Genomic DNA, 13,818 nt, shown 5'->3' with positions numbered 1-13,818 from the left:
CGGTTCTCTACTACATGCATCAGGATCCTCCAGATGGCTGGGCATGTCCCCATGAGCTTCTGTTTCCAATTCAGCAGGTCTGGGGAGGGGTCCTGAGAATGCGCACTTCAGACAAGTTTCCATGGGATGTCAAAGTCGCTGCTGAAGAGGCCAGTTTGACAACCACTGGCTCAGAGCATAGGAGCAGTTCACCTCTGCAGTATATTTTTGTTAGGATCTTGCCTGGAGATTCCTATAGTCTCCTGGAGGTAGGAGAGAAAGCTACATCATCTCCAAAAGGTCTTTCCAAGCTGAGAATTCAAATTTTTAATGGTTGGTGCCCATAGGTAAATCAGCCTCCCTCTATTTTTTTTGTCAGGATTACCTGTTTCTGTACCACAGGTCCTGGGATTTAGTTTTTCTTTTCATCTACAGGCAGGAATCAAGCCTGGAGATTAAATCCCACATACTGCTGTCCCAAGAGAAGGAGCAGGGAGCAATGCAGAAGCCCTGCTAGGACTTCTGACAGTGACACAGACGCTACCTGAATTCACCAGGTATGTGGCTGTGAGCAGCTGTCAGAGCCCACATATGACATTCCGATAATAGACACACAGAGGCAGGGGACACTCCTCCCAAAGACAATTGGTACAAACACAACACAGGATATATTAAGTAAGTCTGAACTCTCAAGGGTGCGTGGGGGTTGAGGGACAAAAACAAATAAATAAAAAATATAGTCCATGAAGCAACAGCTAGGTAGGATAAGTTTCTGGGTCACTGCTGTACACCAGGAAGGGACTAGGCAAAAGACCACCCTTCCTGACTCTGACTTCCCACCTAAAGCAGAGGCAGAAAGTTTAGCAAACTCTTCCATCTGGAATGCCTCCCTTGGTTGGCTGCTTGTGATCTCAATCCAGGGGAATCTGTTTTCAAAGGCTGTGTGCAAACAGTATGAGGAGGGGTTACCTTGGTTCACTTTGGCTGCAGGTAGGCTGCATGGGCCACAAGACTAGGAGGATGTCTCTCCTAATTAGCCTCCTGGAGGTAGATGAACACAGGGAGAGGGGAAGAGTCTTAACTCACTGGAAGGTTCAGATCATTCCTAATGCCACCTCAGGTAAACACCTGCCTTAGAAGGGTTCAGAATATATACATGCTCAAGCCAAAAGAAATTTAGAAATTGTACTTTAAACAGAACTGACTGATTAAAGCATATCAGAAAACCGAATATGATCAGGAAAAGAATTCTGCTTCTTTCATCTCTTTTTAAATCCTTTTTAGTCTCCTGCATTCTTAAATCCCTTGGTCAGCACCACTAGCCACTTACACTTTATAGATAATTATAAAATTGGAAAGACCCCAAGAGATCAGATGAGAACTGAAAAGCTAGAAGACCTGTATCACTCCACTCTTGGGAGATTGCAGGCAATCTGTCTCAACTCTGAGATTAGTTTCCTCAACCATAACGAGGGGACTGGACAAAATCACTCTCAAGTAATCACATCTCAAGTTTCTTCCAATGAATCTAAGCTGTTCTTACTTAGTAAAACCAGAGACGGTGGTCATCTGTAATTTGGAAACGGGGATGACTGGAAGGGAAAGGACAAGAAATACTTCAAGAAGGAAGAAATGGTAGGGAGGATTTCAAAAAGTAGAAAAGGAGCAGCAGGAGCTGAGATGTAAGTCTGAGGAACTAAATGAATGCATGTGGGGTTTGAAGAAGGGCAAATAATATGGCCAGAAGTCCACTGAGAATTGCTTAAAGAACTGGGCTGAAGCCACAGTAAGACAGGCTTTGAAGTGGGCATGGTGTCGCACTTGGAGGCTGAGGCAGGAGGATTGCAAGTTGAGGCAAGCCTGGGCTATATAACAAGACCTTGTCTCAAAAACAAAAAATAATACAAAAAAAAAAAAAAAACTGAAAGAAAGAAAGAAAAGCTTTGAAAGCCAAGCTGTGATATTCGAATGTAAATCCAAAGGCCACGGGGGACTCTAAAGCATTTCAGGAATTGATTAAAGCTGAATTTTAATAACATCTTGTTTTATCTTTCTTTTAATAAGATATAGCTATATAACAGTAGGGCTGAAAGCAGAAAAAAAATTGTTCTTGAAATAATGTGATTAATTCTGAACACATCTGTCTTTTGCCACCAATCAGAGCTTACGTAACAAGACCATATGATAATGGAAACATTCTGTATGGACTGTCCAGTGTGGCAGCCATCAGCCCCATGTGCTACTGAGAGCCTGAGATGTCGCCATAGTGACATTTTAAATTTTATTTAAATAGCTGGGGACTGGAGGTGTGGCTCAACCGATAGAGCACCTGCCTCACAAGCATGAAGCCCTGAGTTCAACCCCATTACTGCCACCAAAAAAGCTGCACGTGGCTAGTTGTTACCAAATTGGACAGTGCATTTTTAGATACTTGTCAGACTTAAAACAGTTTTGGTTGTATAAACTAATGAAGCAGATTTGATACAATATGCTTTCTCAATTTGTTGAGGGGAATGAATATGAATTTATTTATGGAAATAAATAACACTTTTGAATTCTGCCTAATAACAGTTAATTCAGGTTGATTTTGGGCTGGAAGTGTGGCTCAAGTGGTAGAGTTCCTGCCTAGCAAGAGTGAAGCCCTGAGTTCAAACCCCAGTGCCACAAAAAAACAAAACAAAACAAAAAAAAACCAAAAAACCCTAAAAGTCTAAGCTAATTTCAAATAATTTTTATCTATCTATCTATCTATCTATCTATCTATCTATCTATCTATCGTCCAATACCTAAGGCTAAATTCACTGACATTAACTTTTCATGCAAAACATTACAACATCAGAAGCTGGTGGGGTGGCTTTAGTGGTAGAATGCCTGCCTGGCAAGTATGAGGCTCTAAATCCAAATTCTAGCACCGCAAAAACATACAAAAAGCACTATAACATCTTCTGTCATGAGAATTAGAAATGCCTTGTATTGAGAAGTAAAAGCAACAATCAACTTTCCAAAAGAATATCTGTAAATGAGGTACAGAAGGCTGTCCTCTCAGACCTAGTCTCTGTTTACGTGCTTGGTCCATCAACCTCACTATAGAGGCTGAACACATTCATGGCTATCTTGTCCTACAGTTACAAAGTTTAATGTTTTGTTTTTTTTTAAAAGAACTACTTTGCTATTTAGCAGTTGAGAGGGGATAGATATTAAAAATACCAAAGTGACAGATGAATCCTAGGAAAATTTCAAGTGGAACAAGGTCAGAATGTGAAGTAAGAACTGTTTGGGGAAAGACACCCATGGCACTCAGGCCACATCCCCAAATCGGCTCACCATTCCCCCAAGGCCTCAAGGCAGCGCATACGGCCCAGCATCAGTTCCGGATCATCCTTGTTGGTGTCCATCTTTTTATCATAGGCAACAAGAGCATCCTCCCACTCATGTAGCTTCTCATACCAAGTGGCCTGGATCTCCTGGAAAAGAAAGAGAACTACTGTGAGTCACAGAGAACAAAACTGTTTTTAATACACATACTGTTTCCTAAGGTGGTCTGTTGTGTCCATGACACTTCACCTATATCACCACAGTATGTCTGAGCCTGGATTGAAAGGGTGCAGGTAGAAATGCTGGTTCCTGGGCAACAAATGGACAAATTCAGGATCCTAGGATAATTTCAGAGCACATGTCAGGCCACGCTCACCCCCATCACTTCCTGCCCAGAATAGGTAGGGGTCACTGGAATACCAGCAAGACAAGGGAAATCATTCATGGGGAGCAGAATCCCAACCAGAGCCCCTTCAAAGGTGTTAAGGCCTGAATTCATTGGAATGCTGACATTGGACTGTGTGGCAGGGATGGCAGCTGCTTTCCTCCTGAAGCCAGAAAGACCAGGACACATCTGCATATTTGCTCTAGGCAAACAACTCCCTTTTAAAAAGTTTTTGATTCTCTGCATCCTTAATGCATTTTTAAACTTTCAGGAAATAATTTAAAATACAATAGAACACTACCACTTAAAATTCTTTGGACAACTTTTCCCTTCTTCTATAATCTACCATCCAATGTTCCCTCCTGTGTAGCACTTGGCATCTCTACCATTGTCAGAGCCAAAGGAGGGATTCCATTACCCTGGCAGACAGAGTGCCACGCTAATGGTGACTGTCGTCCACATAAGAGGTGCTACAGTCTTGAAGTTACGGACCAGGACTCCATATATGACCAGCAGACTGTTTTATGTGTTTTCTGTCTGCCTTCCTTTTGCCCTTCACCTAAGTTTGTCTTCTGGGCTTCTTTATCAGCTCAGTAATTGACTATTTCCCCACTAGGCCAGGGTAATGACTCTCCAGGAGTTCTTTAACAATGGTATGATTCTGCAGTGCAATTTGTATGACATAATGCAAGGCCTACATTAGTTTCTCCCATTACCTTCCTCTTTCTAAATAAAGCTATTGTTTGTGTAGTATATATACTAGCAACCACTCTGCTGAGCTGCCTGAAAGGATCTGAGCCTACATAAGGAGGTCATTTCTACCACAGACCGTTAACTTGTACCTCCTTCTCCTAGTGAGTACTGGTAGCGCCAATTCCCTCTGCTGCCTCTGCACCAACTGCGGCCACAGCAGCCTTCCCCCAATGCCAGTGGGGATTGGCAAATGGGCATACCTATCTCTGTGCAAGGTAAACTATCTAAGATTCATTTTTGAAGCCTGTCGAGAATAATGCCTCTCTAAATGACTAAATATGAAGGAGAAAACTTAAAGAAATACAAGTGAGTGACAAAGACAGTGTAAAATAAAAAACTCTTAGAAGAAACTAAGCACTGGTAAAACGCCCATGTTGAATTTTGACACAAGGAGCCAGTGACTAATGTGTGACACATACTCAGAGAACCAGCAGAAAGTAGAGAGAGCAGCATATGGAACAGGTCAAGTAGGGGGCAGGATATTTTGAATTGCAATGGACTGCAGAAACTATAAGATTGAGGCAATGAATCACACAAAATTCTAATGAGATTGCCATTATATAAATTGTGCTGAGGAAGCACAGGCTCTGCCAAGAAAAAGCAAACCACTGTCAAACTTAATATGATTCAGCTACCTAAATAAAACAGAAAATCCACCACGGTTTAGCAATAAGCCCAGAGCTAATGGCATCTTTAGAACCTGAAGTGGAGATACTTTCATTTACGTTGGCATTCTGCACAGTAGGGAATAAGCCATCTGCTGGCAGATCACCTGAGCACCAGATGTGTGCAGAGCCCTGGTTTCAATCAGCACTTACTGGGGTCCAAGTTCTGGGGACGCTACAGCAGAATACAGGCTAGACTAGGCGAGGTATACTACATGTCTTCTTGGCCTACTTTCTGCCCACTGCAAACAAGTACTAATACAAAGATGGGTGAAACATAGTTTTCTTGAAAGTCACTGGAGAGATGGTGTATCAGTCTAGTGACAGGTAAAGAGTTAAAGATGGAAAAGATTGCCTTAAAAGTTTCAGCCCAAATTACTAGTTCTATATGGGGCAAAATGTTAGACAATCAAATAAAAAACTGTAATTAATTAATAATTTCCTTCATTCTCACCCCTGGCTCTTAAGGCAAACCAACCTAAGTGACCGACATGATTAATAAAGGCTCCTCATCAAACATGAGGCCCCAGAGTTTCGTGCCCTTCCAGGAATTCAATGGTAAGTTAAGTCTGTGCTTTACATATTTTGGGATTATCCAAGCACCCTCTCAAGACCCCATGAAGAAAACATTTTAATATCAGCAGGGCACAGATAACAGCAGAGAAGTAGCTATGTAAGCAATAATGAAACAGAAGTTCCTTCAATACCAAGCATAAATTAGAGGATGCATTTCTTTCTGGAGAACTGGCTGTGGGTTCTTCAGGAGTGTACTGGGTGGGCCAGGCACACTGCAATCTGTCACAAGTAACACAAGGATAACTCAGATCTAGTTAAACGCTGATTCTGATGCCAGACTCCCAGGTTCAAGTCCTGGTTCTGCCACGTATTTGTTCTCTCAGGTCAGACTGGTGCTTAGCCTGCTGGGCCCAAAGTCTCAACTAGGGTTACAACAGTAGCTCCTTCATAGTGTCAGTATGAGGACTGAATCAGATGAAGTACACAAAGGGCGAGGCACGTGCTAAGAGCTAATATCAATGATCCCTGTTGTTTGGATTCTGTCCTCCTGATCTAAGTCTGATAGAATGCAGTCCCTGCAGCCACTGTCTCTTTTGTCCTTAAGATACAAGTAAGTCAGCATGAGACTGTTACAAACTGGGCAAACAGTAGTAGTGAGTGATTCTGTGGCCAGGCCTCTAGCTTTGGCTTTTCTTGAAGGAACAAGGCACTTACCAGCTCTCCAAAGTGTTTCATGGCATATTCTAACACACCGGCTGCTGCCTCAGGCTGCTGTAGCTTATTGTTAATGCTGGAAAAATAAAAGGAAGAGGTGGTTACACTCATGAGTCTGAGTGGAAGGTATGGGGGGACACTGTGGGCAGATGTCTCACCAGCACACTGGGGACAACGTCTTGAAGACACAGGGGGAGCATTAATTATCTAATCATCACTCAGAAAGCTCAGCTTCAATGATTTCATTTGAGAAAAGATTTCTGATCCCCTATCCCTGATTTGGGGGGCAGCAAAGTGAATCTACTGTTTGGTGCTCTGGGCCCATCTTTCACCCAGCAGACTGCTTCCTCTCAGATGCATTCTGTCTCTGTCTCTCTGTCTACCTACATCCCCCATGAATTTCTTTGAAGCTAGAAGCCCTGTATACAAAACTGTCTCTGACATTTGCATAACTGCACAAAAATCCATCTGAACTTTTAACTCTTTTTTGTCAGTTGCCCTCAGTAATAGGAATAAGCGAAATTAATCAAAATGGTAGGACTGTAAACTCATGGAGGTGGTTCAGAGGCTGGGCCCTATGTCAATGACATCTCAGGGCTGTGGCTGTACAGCTACGCTGACTGCTATCCTTCCAGAGCCTACTGCCTTCAAATTCAGACGCTTCCTTGGTTCCTCTGTGACAGGCCATGAAGGACCATCAAAATTCCCTCAGGCTGGCCTCCAGCATAGAGGTGCTCTTCACTAGGACACTCTGCATTGTTGATGCCATGTGCAGGCTCTATGGAGTCCACGGAGCTGGAGGACTGTAACTGTAGGTAGGGGCCTGGTCCAGGGACATGGTCCCTGGAGCTGGTTAATCAGAAAGGCTACAAAAAGGTCCTGAAAGCAGAGCTGTGAGGCTTAGCCCCTTAATCTAATAGGAACCTGTGCAACTAAAACCAACACCAAATACAGCCTAAGTTACAGAATGAAGGGAAAGGGGGAGAGCAAAAGAGCTGGCTTGAGAGAGTCATAGGACAACAATGGTTGTATCTGTCTATTGGTAGGGAAAACATCAAAATATGACATACCGACTTGGGAATCTAGACTGATTTAACAAGCAAGGATCTAGTTTATTGCCCAAAGTACAAACTGTCTACTTGAGTAGAATTAATTTTTAGGTGGTTTTGGGAAATTCCAGGATTTTGGTTCAATGTGGTAATATGGCAAGAGACTGCTGTTATAAATATTATTCTTAAAAATTCAATTCTACCACATTTCTTCCATAAAACTGAGAAGGAATTGCCCAGAAACCTGATGAACTACAGAAGTTAACATTTGTGAAAGTAATAATCTAATGCCTCCTATTTACAAAGCACACTTCAATTTTCCAGCCTATCACTCCTTTGGTTTCACGCATACTTGAGAGAGCAGGGAAGGAAAGGGAAGGTGAGGTCTGTCTCACTAAGTGGAAACTGCCCCAGGAAGGGCAGTGATTTTCCCCAAGGCCATAGAAAATTGGGATAGTCCTCACAATATCTGGAGTGATTGTATGTTTCTGTTAGAGGTGTGAAGCAATTTTGAATCTGGAGTCAGAACACTTGGGTTTACATTGCTGGAGGTCTAATTCTGGTCACTTATAAACAGGTCAACTTTTTTGCATTTTAAACTCGTCTATAAAATGTGGCTAACACCACCTTCTTCATAGACTCCTCAAGGAATTAAATGACACAATGGATAGGAAATTGCTCAGCAGGTCCTTATACATACTAAGCAGGTCCTGTTTTTGTCTAAGGATAAAAGTTGCTAGAAACATAGATCTATGCTTGTTCGCAGGAAAACGTACCTACAATTAAGAGCTAGCTCTAGGAGTCATTAGCACAAGTTACAAACACTTCCCGAATAGACTATTCAAGCATCCAGTGTCAAGATTCCACTACCACAGGTGAAAGTCTCTAGACTGATGTCACCCAACTTGGCTTATAGGAAAACAAAGGTGACCTCATACAGAGGGATCTATTAGGAGCACTCACTGAGGCTTCTTGTACTGGTCTTAAGCAAAGCAACCAAACAGAATGTTCTCCATCAGTTGGTTGGCTCTAGGATTCAGATTATTATTATTATTTTTGAGACAGGGTCTTGCTGTGTAGCCCAGGCTGGCTTCAAACTCTTGATCCTCCTGCCTCTCAAGTGCTGGGATTACAGGCATGTATCATTGCATATGGTCTAGGATTCAAAAATATTTTACTTTTGTCTTTAGGATTCAGGAATATTTTTAATCTCAAAGTGAAATCAGAGAGCTGGAGAAATGACTCAAGTCGTAGAGCATCTGCCTAGCAAATACAAAGTGCTGAGCTCAAATCCCAGCCTACCCCCCATCCCCACCCCCCCAAAAAAAGTGAAACCATAGCTTTGTAGTTTCTTTAGGAAGCCCTATGAGGTTTTCTAAGCTGAGAATGAAAAGCAAGTCTAAAGGAAAAACTCCACTACGGACAGGTTCACTGTGAAGCAAGTCCCAATGCCCCTGGGTCTCATCTGTTTAGTACTGGACTCTGTGTCCATTCACATGGGTGGAGTGAACTGTACTGGCAATTTCTTTTTCTTTTTTTGAGATAGAGTCTCTCTGTGCAGCACATACTGGCCTTGAACTCTACACCCCCCTGCCTCAGCCTTCCAAGTGCTGGGATCACAGAGTGAGCATATACCTTCAACAAGACTCTTGAATTAACACTTAACATTACTGGTTATGATGTCCTTATCTAGTTCCCTGAACCTGAGTGGAGATAAGAAAGCTAGAATGTAGTCTAATAAAATGTAATTACATATAATTCTCTGGGTTTTTTTTGTTTGTTTTTTTGCAGTACTGGGGCTTGAACTTAGGGCCTACACCTTGAGCACTTCACCAGCCCCTCTTTTTTTGTGTGTGTGAAGGGTTTTTTCAAGATAGGGTCTAGTGAACTATTTGCCTGGGCTGGCTTTGAACCATGATCCTCCTGATCTCTGCCTCCTGAGTAGCTAGGATTATAGGTGTGAGCCACTGGCGCCTGGATAACTCTCTGTATTATACAGGACTCTATTTTTGGTAGGAGTATACTCCTGGCAAAAGGAGTGGACTCTAGTTTTGGTAGGAGTATACTCCTGGCAGAACATAATTACTCTGGTGAGGAAGATAAAGTACTCACTGTCTAACCAGAAAGAGCTAACTCTAAGAAAGACACATAAAGATCCAGGAGTTCCAACAACTTGATTCAGGAATTCCAGTCTTGTGTTCTGGAACATACTGTATTTCAAGAACAAATTATAAACGTTACCAAAATTTGGCTCTTTTGAGACTTGTACTGCTAAACCAAAAACCAAAACAAATAAAAACTTCTTTCTAATCCACTCTGCTTTTTCAAAGCAGAAATTCAAATTTAACTTTAATACTGCTAGGGCTCTGGTATACCTCTTCCAAGGACAGACCAGCATAGCACTGCAAATTAAAAATGAAACTTCATCATGTAGTCCCTAACTCCTTTAGGAGCTAATCCAAATAAGTCATCTTTGCAATGCTTCCTACTTGAGTATGTGGAGCTAGGTGACTCTGCCGCAGGGCTTGGAAGGAAGGAAAGAAAGCAACAGGCTGGGTTCAGTGTGTGGGTGGAAACTGACCAGGCCCTTAGCACTGCTGTACTTCAAGATCCATAAGAAGCTCTTGTCTAGCAATAAGGACAATCAGTGAAAAATTACAACTGTTACTAAACAGACTAAAACATCACCATGAAAAGTGAGTGGGCTCAGTGTGAGAAATTAAATTCCTGGTCTCAGAAATGAGGACCTGAAGAAAAGACAATTCTTGCTGAGCAAGGAAGTCTGTCCTCTTGTTTGAGACCTTAACATTTCCTTCTTTCTCCGTGACTTCTTGCTTGCCATCATGGGAGGCAATGTTTTACAACAAGATTCAACAAGAAAGCTCACTGTATAGGCCAGGCACTGTTTATTGCTTAGATGTAGATCTCAACCCTAGAAAGTAGACCCTGTTATTAATATTCCCATTTTATGTATGAAGAAAGTAGGTCACAGGCTGTCAAATGTCATTAAAATCTTACAATTTAAAAAGTATCTTACTGGAGCCTCTCTGATCCCACCACTTGCATGTCAGGAGAGTGTTCCTCTCTCCCTTCTATTTCTCCCTTTTTTACTAAATAAACCTTTGCTTATCTTCCCCCCAAAAGCATTTTATTTAAAGAGTAACGTAAGATATATTGCAAGCTCTTAGCTTTCAACTCTGGGTATTAGTGGGTACCCAGTAAATACCTATAAACTGAGTGACTGAAAGCCTTGGATGGGATGTTTGAATTAAGCAACTCTCTCTAAAACTTGCTATACAGAAGGAAGGTACCCTTCTGGGCCTCTATTTGAACTTCCTCACTGATGCTGTGGCTAACACTCCCCTCTGGCTCCCACCCACATTTCCTATTTCCATTCAGAAGTCTCTAATACTAGAACTACTCTATGGAACTTGGAGAAGGAGGGAAAGGAAAGGAAAAGAGAATAATAGAGCATCAACAATATTGTAAAACATAACATCTGTGAAGGTAGGGGATATAAAGATCTGTACAGAAAACTGTTGAAAAATGGGGGTGGGAAGTAAAGGGAGAGCGATGGAAGGGGCTGAACAGACCAAAGTAATGCAGAAGGGATAAACTGAGAAACCCCTTTGAACATTGACTTAAATAGGTACAATGTGTGTGTGGGGGGGGGAAAGAGTACTTGTGTGAGGGTGAACAAAGGAGATTAAGGTGAGGGTATATGGTTGATGGACTTTCTATACTTATATGAAATTGAACAAAGAAACCTCTTGCAATTGCTTTAAGTGGGGTGGAAAGGGGGCTGAGAGGGAGAGATAGTGGGGGTGATCTAACTCATGTACAATATAAGCCTATTTGGAATTGTCACAATGAATCCCCTCCATACAACGAATATATCCTAAACAAAAAAATGTAAATTAAGACACTAACCCATTAAAAAAAAAAGAACAAAACAACTGAGACAAGTTATTTTTGGGTGGGTGGTACTGGGGGTTGAACTCAGGAACTTGTACTTATTAGGCAGGCACTTTTATCACTTGAGCCAATGCATCAATCCTAAAGATTCTTGATGTCCCTGCTTGGCACTGAGGCTGGGGGGACATACCTTTTGGAGTAGTTGTAGCTCACAGCATGTGCTCTGAAGCTGGGTCTGTTGACACTGTGCTGGGAATTCATTTAGTTTCTGGTTACCTTGTTTTATATTTAGTGACATTCTGCTGCTGTTCTCAGTTGTTGAAAAATGGGAGTCAGCTAGTATAAGAGACATTTTTTTTCTTTGGTGGGACTGGAGCTTGAATTCAGGGCCTCACGCTTGGTAGGCAGGCGCTCTGCCACGTGAGCCACTCCGTCAGCCCAATGCACTCTTAATCCAGTTAAGTGCAGCTGTATTCACCATTGTCCAGTGAGAACACCTTATTGTGCTCCTGCATACTTGTGAATACAGAACAGAGTGAATAAAACCCAGAGCCCCCAATGAACAAGGGTTAGAAAGCAGTGAAGAGGGACAGAAAAGTTCAAACCCAGTATCGCCAAAACAAAAGGGTCAGAAAGAACAGTGAACAGTGAATTGGGGGTGGAATCAGGGAAGAGCCATATCTATTCCAGCTCACTCCCTACTCCACAACTGAGTTGAAGAGCTGGGAACTGGGAAGAGTCTCGGTAACTGAGGAAGACACTTTCTGGAGCTGAGAACTAGTAAGTCAGGACAGCAAGTTGCTTTGATGCCTTCATAGACCAAGCAAATTCACTGTGCACCTTTCTCCCCACTACTCGAAATCTGCTTCCTTTGTACATACACTGCTAAGTGGTTCCAAGATGAGGGAGAGGCTGACTGTCATAGAAGGTGTCCTGTGAGTAGTGGCTTAGAAATCAGTGCTGAGAACGGGCCTGCTGACTCCTATGACCCTCCCGCTCAAGCTGTCCCATGGTGCTCTTCACAGGCAGGTTGTGACCAGCTTCAGAGAGGAGGAAGAGACTTGCCAAGAGGGTCGGCTATTATCTGCTCAAGCTCTCAATGCTGACCCACAGCAAAGCAGTTCAGATGCCATTCCTACCATCTGAAGAACGCCACCGTCCCCTGAAGTTTCCTTAATCCATGGGCTCTGCACTGAAGTCAAATCCATAGGAATTGGTTTGGCAGTTCTTCCATCTGTGGTCCATTTGGTTGTCACTCTCATCACTCAGCCCGGGTGCAAAATGATGCAAGACTTCCATACCAGGCCTGATCAGGTGGAAGGTGCTCAGGCAGCAATGAGCATCTGTGCTACATCTGGGGGAGTGCTTGGCTTCCCTAGTGCTCCCAGCAGGAATTTATGAGAACATTACCCACTTGCTTCCCACATGGCTCTGGGTCTTCTTTCTAGCACAGACTGATGTCTGGGTTTCATTTGGTTCTCTGTTTAAGGAAGAATTCTCTGAATTCCCTTGGCACCTGCCTGGTGACACATGTACCACAGCTGACAGGGGAGTGCAGCTGGTCTGATTGGGGCATCCTGACCAGCCATGATATGACCACACTGGATACAGCTTTGGGTTCTACTACTGCACAAAGCAGTTTTTCTCATTTCTTTTACAGAGTGGGAACTGCTTCAGATCCCCATCACTTCTCCCAGCACTGAGGCTTAGCTCTGGGCCCAATACATGATTAAAAACAGAACAGTCTGATGCCCTTACAGAGCCAGGGCAAGCTGGGTTGTCTGGGCCCTGATGTCTTCATCATTTAGCTCCTCTTTGCGTCTGGGAACAGGAGAAGGGTTGAGGACTCAAGGGTATAACCATCTTTATCTGCTATACTAGGGGTTGAATTTAGGACCTCATGCTTGCTAGGCAGGTGCTCTACCACTTGATCCATTCTGCCAACCCTTTTTTGTTTTGGATATATATTTCGAGATAGGGACTTTTTTTTCTTTTGCCTCAAACTACAATCCTCTTGATCTCTGCCTCCTGAGTAGCTAGGATTATAGGCAAGAACCACTAATACCTGGCTCCCAGCCCGTTTTGCATTGGTTATACTTATTTATTTATTTGTGGTACTAGGGGTCGAACTCAGGACCTTCACCTTGAGCCATCCCTTTTTGTGATGGGTATTTTCCAGATAGGGTCTGGCAACTATTAGCCTGGGCTGGGTTTGAACCGGGATCCTCTCAATCTCTGCCTCCTGAGTAGCTCGGATTCTATATAGGTGTGGCACTGGCACCAGTCTTGCATTGGTTATTTTTAAGACAGGGTTTTGCTTTATGCCTGGCAAGCCTGAACCACAACCCTCCTATTTGTGCTTCCCCGAGTAGCTGGGATGACAGGCACACACCACACATTGATTGAGATGGGGTCTTGCAACCTTTTTGCCCAGGCTATCCTTGAACCATGATCCTCCCGATCTTTTCCCCCTGAGTAGTGAGGATTATAGGCTTGAGCCGCTGCACCCAGCTATAACAGTCTCTTT

The 13,818-nt window shown here is 43.0% G+C and overlaps 1 protein-coding gene across 2 annotated transcripts in view; it reads right to left on the bottom strand.

The window, feature by feature from the left end:
- Positions 1-13,818, bottom strand: part of Mtor (mechanistic target of rapamycin kinase) — a 123,938-nt gene that overhangs the window by 35,211 nt on the left and 74,909 nt on the right. For both annotated transcript variants that reach the window (XM_020168600.2, XM_074081357.1), the window contains exons 29-30: positions 6,328-6,403; positions 3,304-3,443 (exon numbers count right to left, since the gene is read on the bottom strand). In XM_020168600.2, coding sequence (XP_020024189.2) covers positions 3,304-3,443; positions 6,328-6,403 — 216 coding nt within the window. The remainder of the gene's footprint in view (positions 1-3,303; positions 3,444-6,327; positions 6,404-13,818) is intronic.

This window comes from Castor canadensis, chromosome 7 (assembly GCF_047511655.1).
Source record: "Castor canadensis chromosome 7, mCasCan1.hap1v2, whole genome shotgun sequence".
In the NCBI taxonomy this organism is placed as follows: domain Eukaryota; kingdom Metazoa; phylum Chordata; class Mammalia; order Rodentia; family Castoridae; genus Castor; species Castor canadensis.
This window is presented reverse-complemented; position numbering and strand designations above follow the sequence as displayed.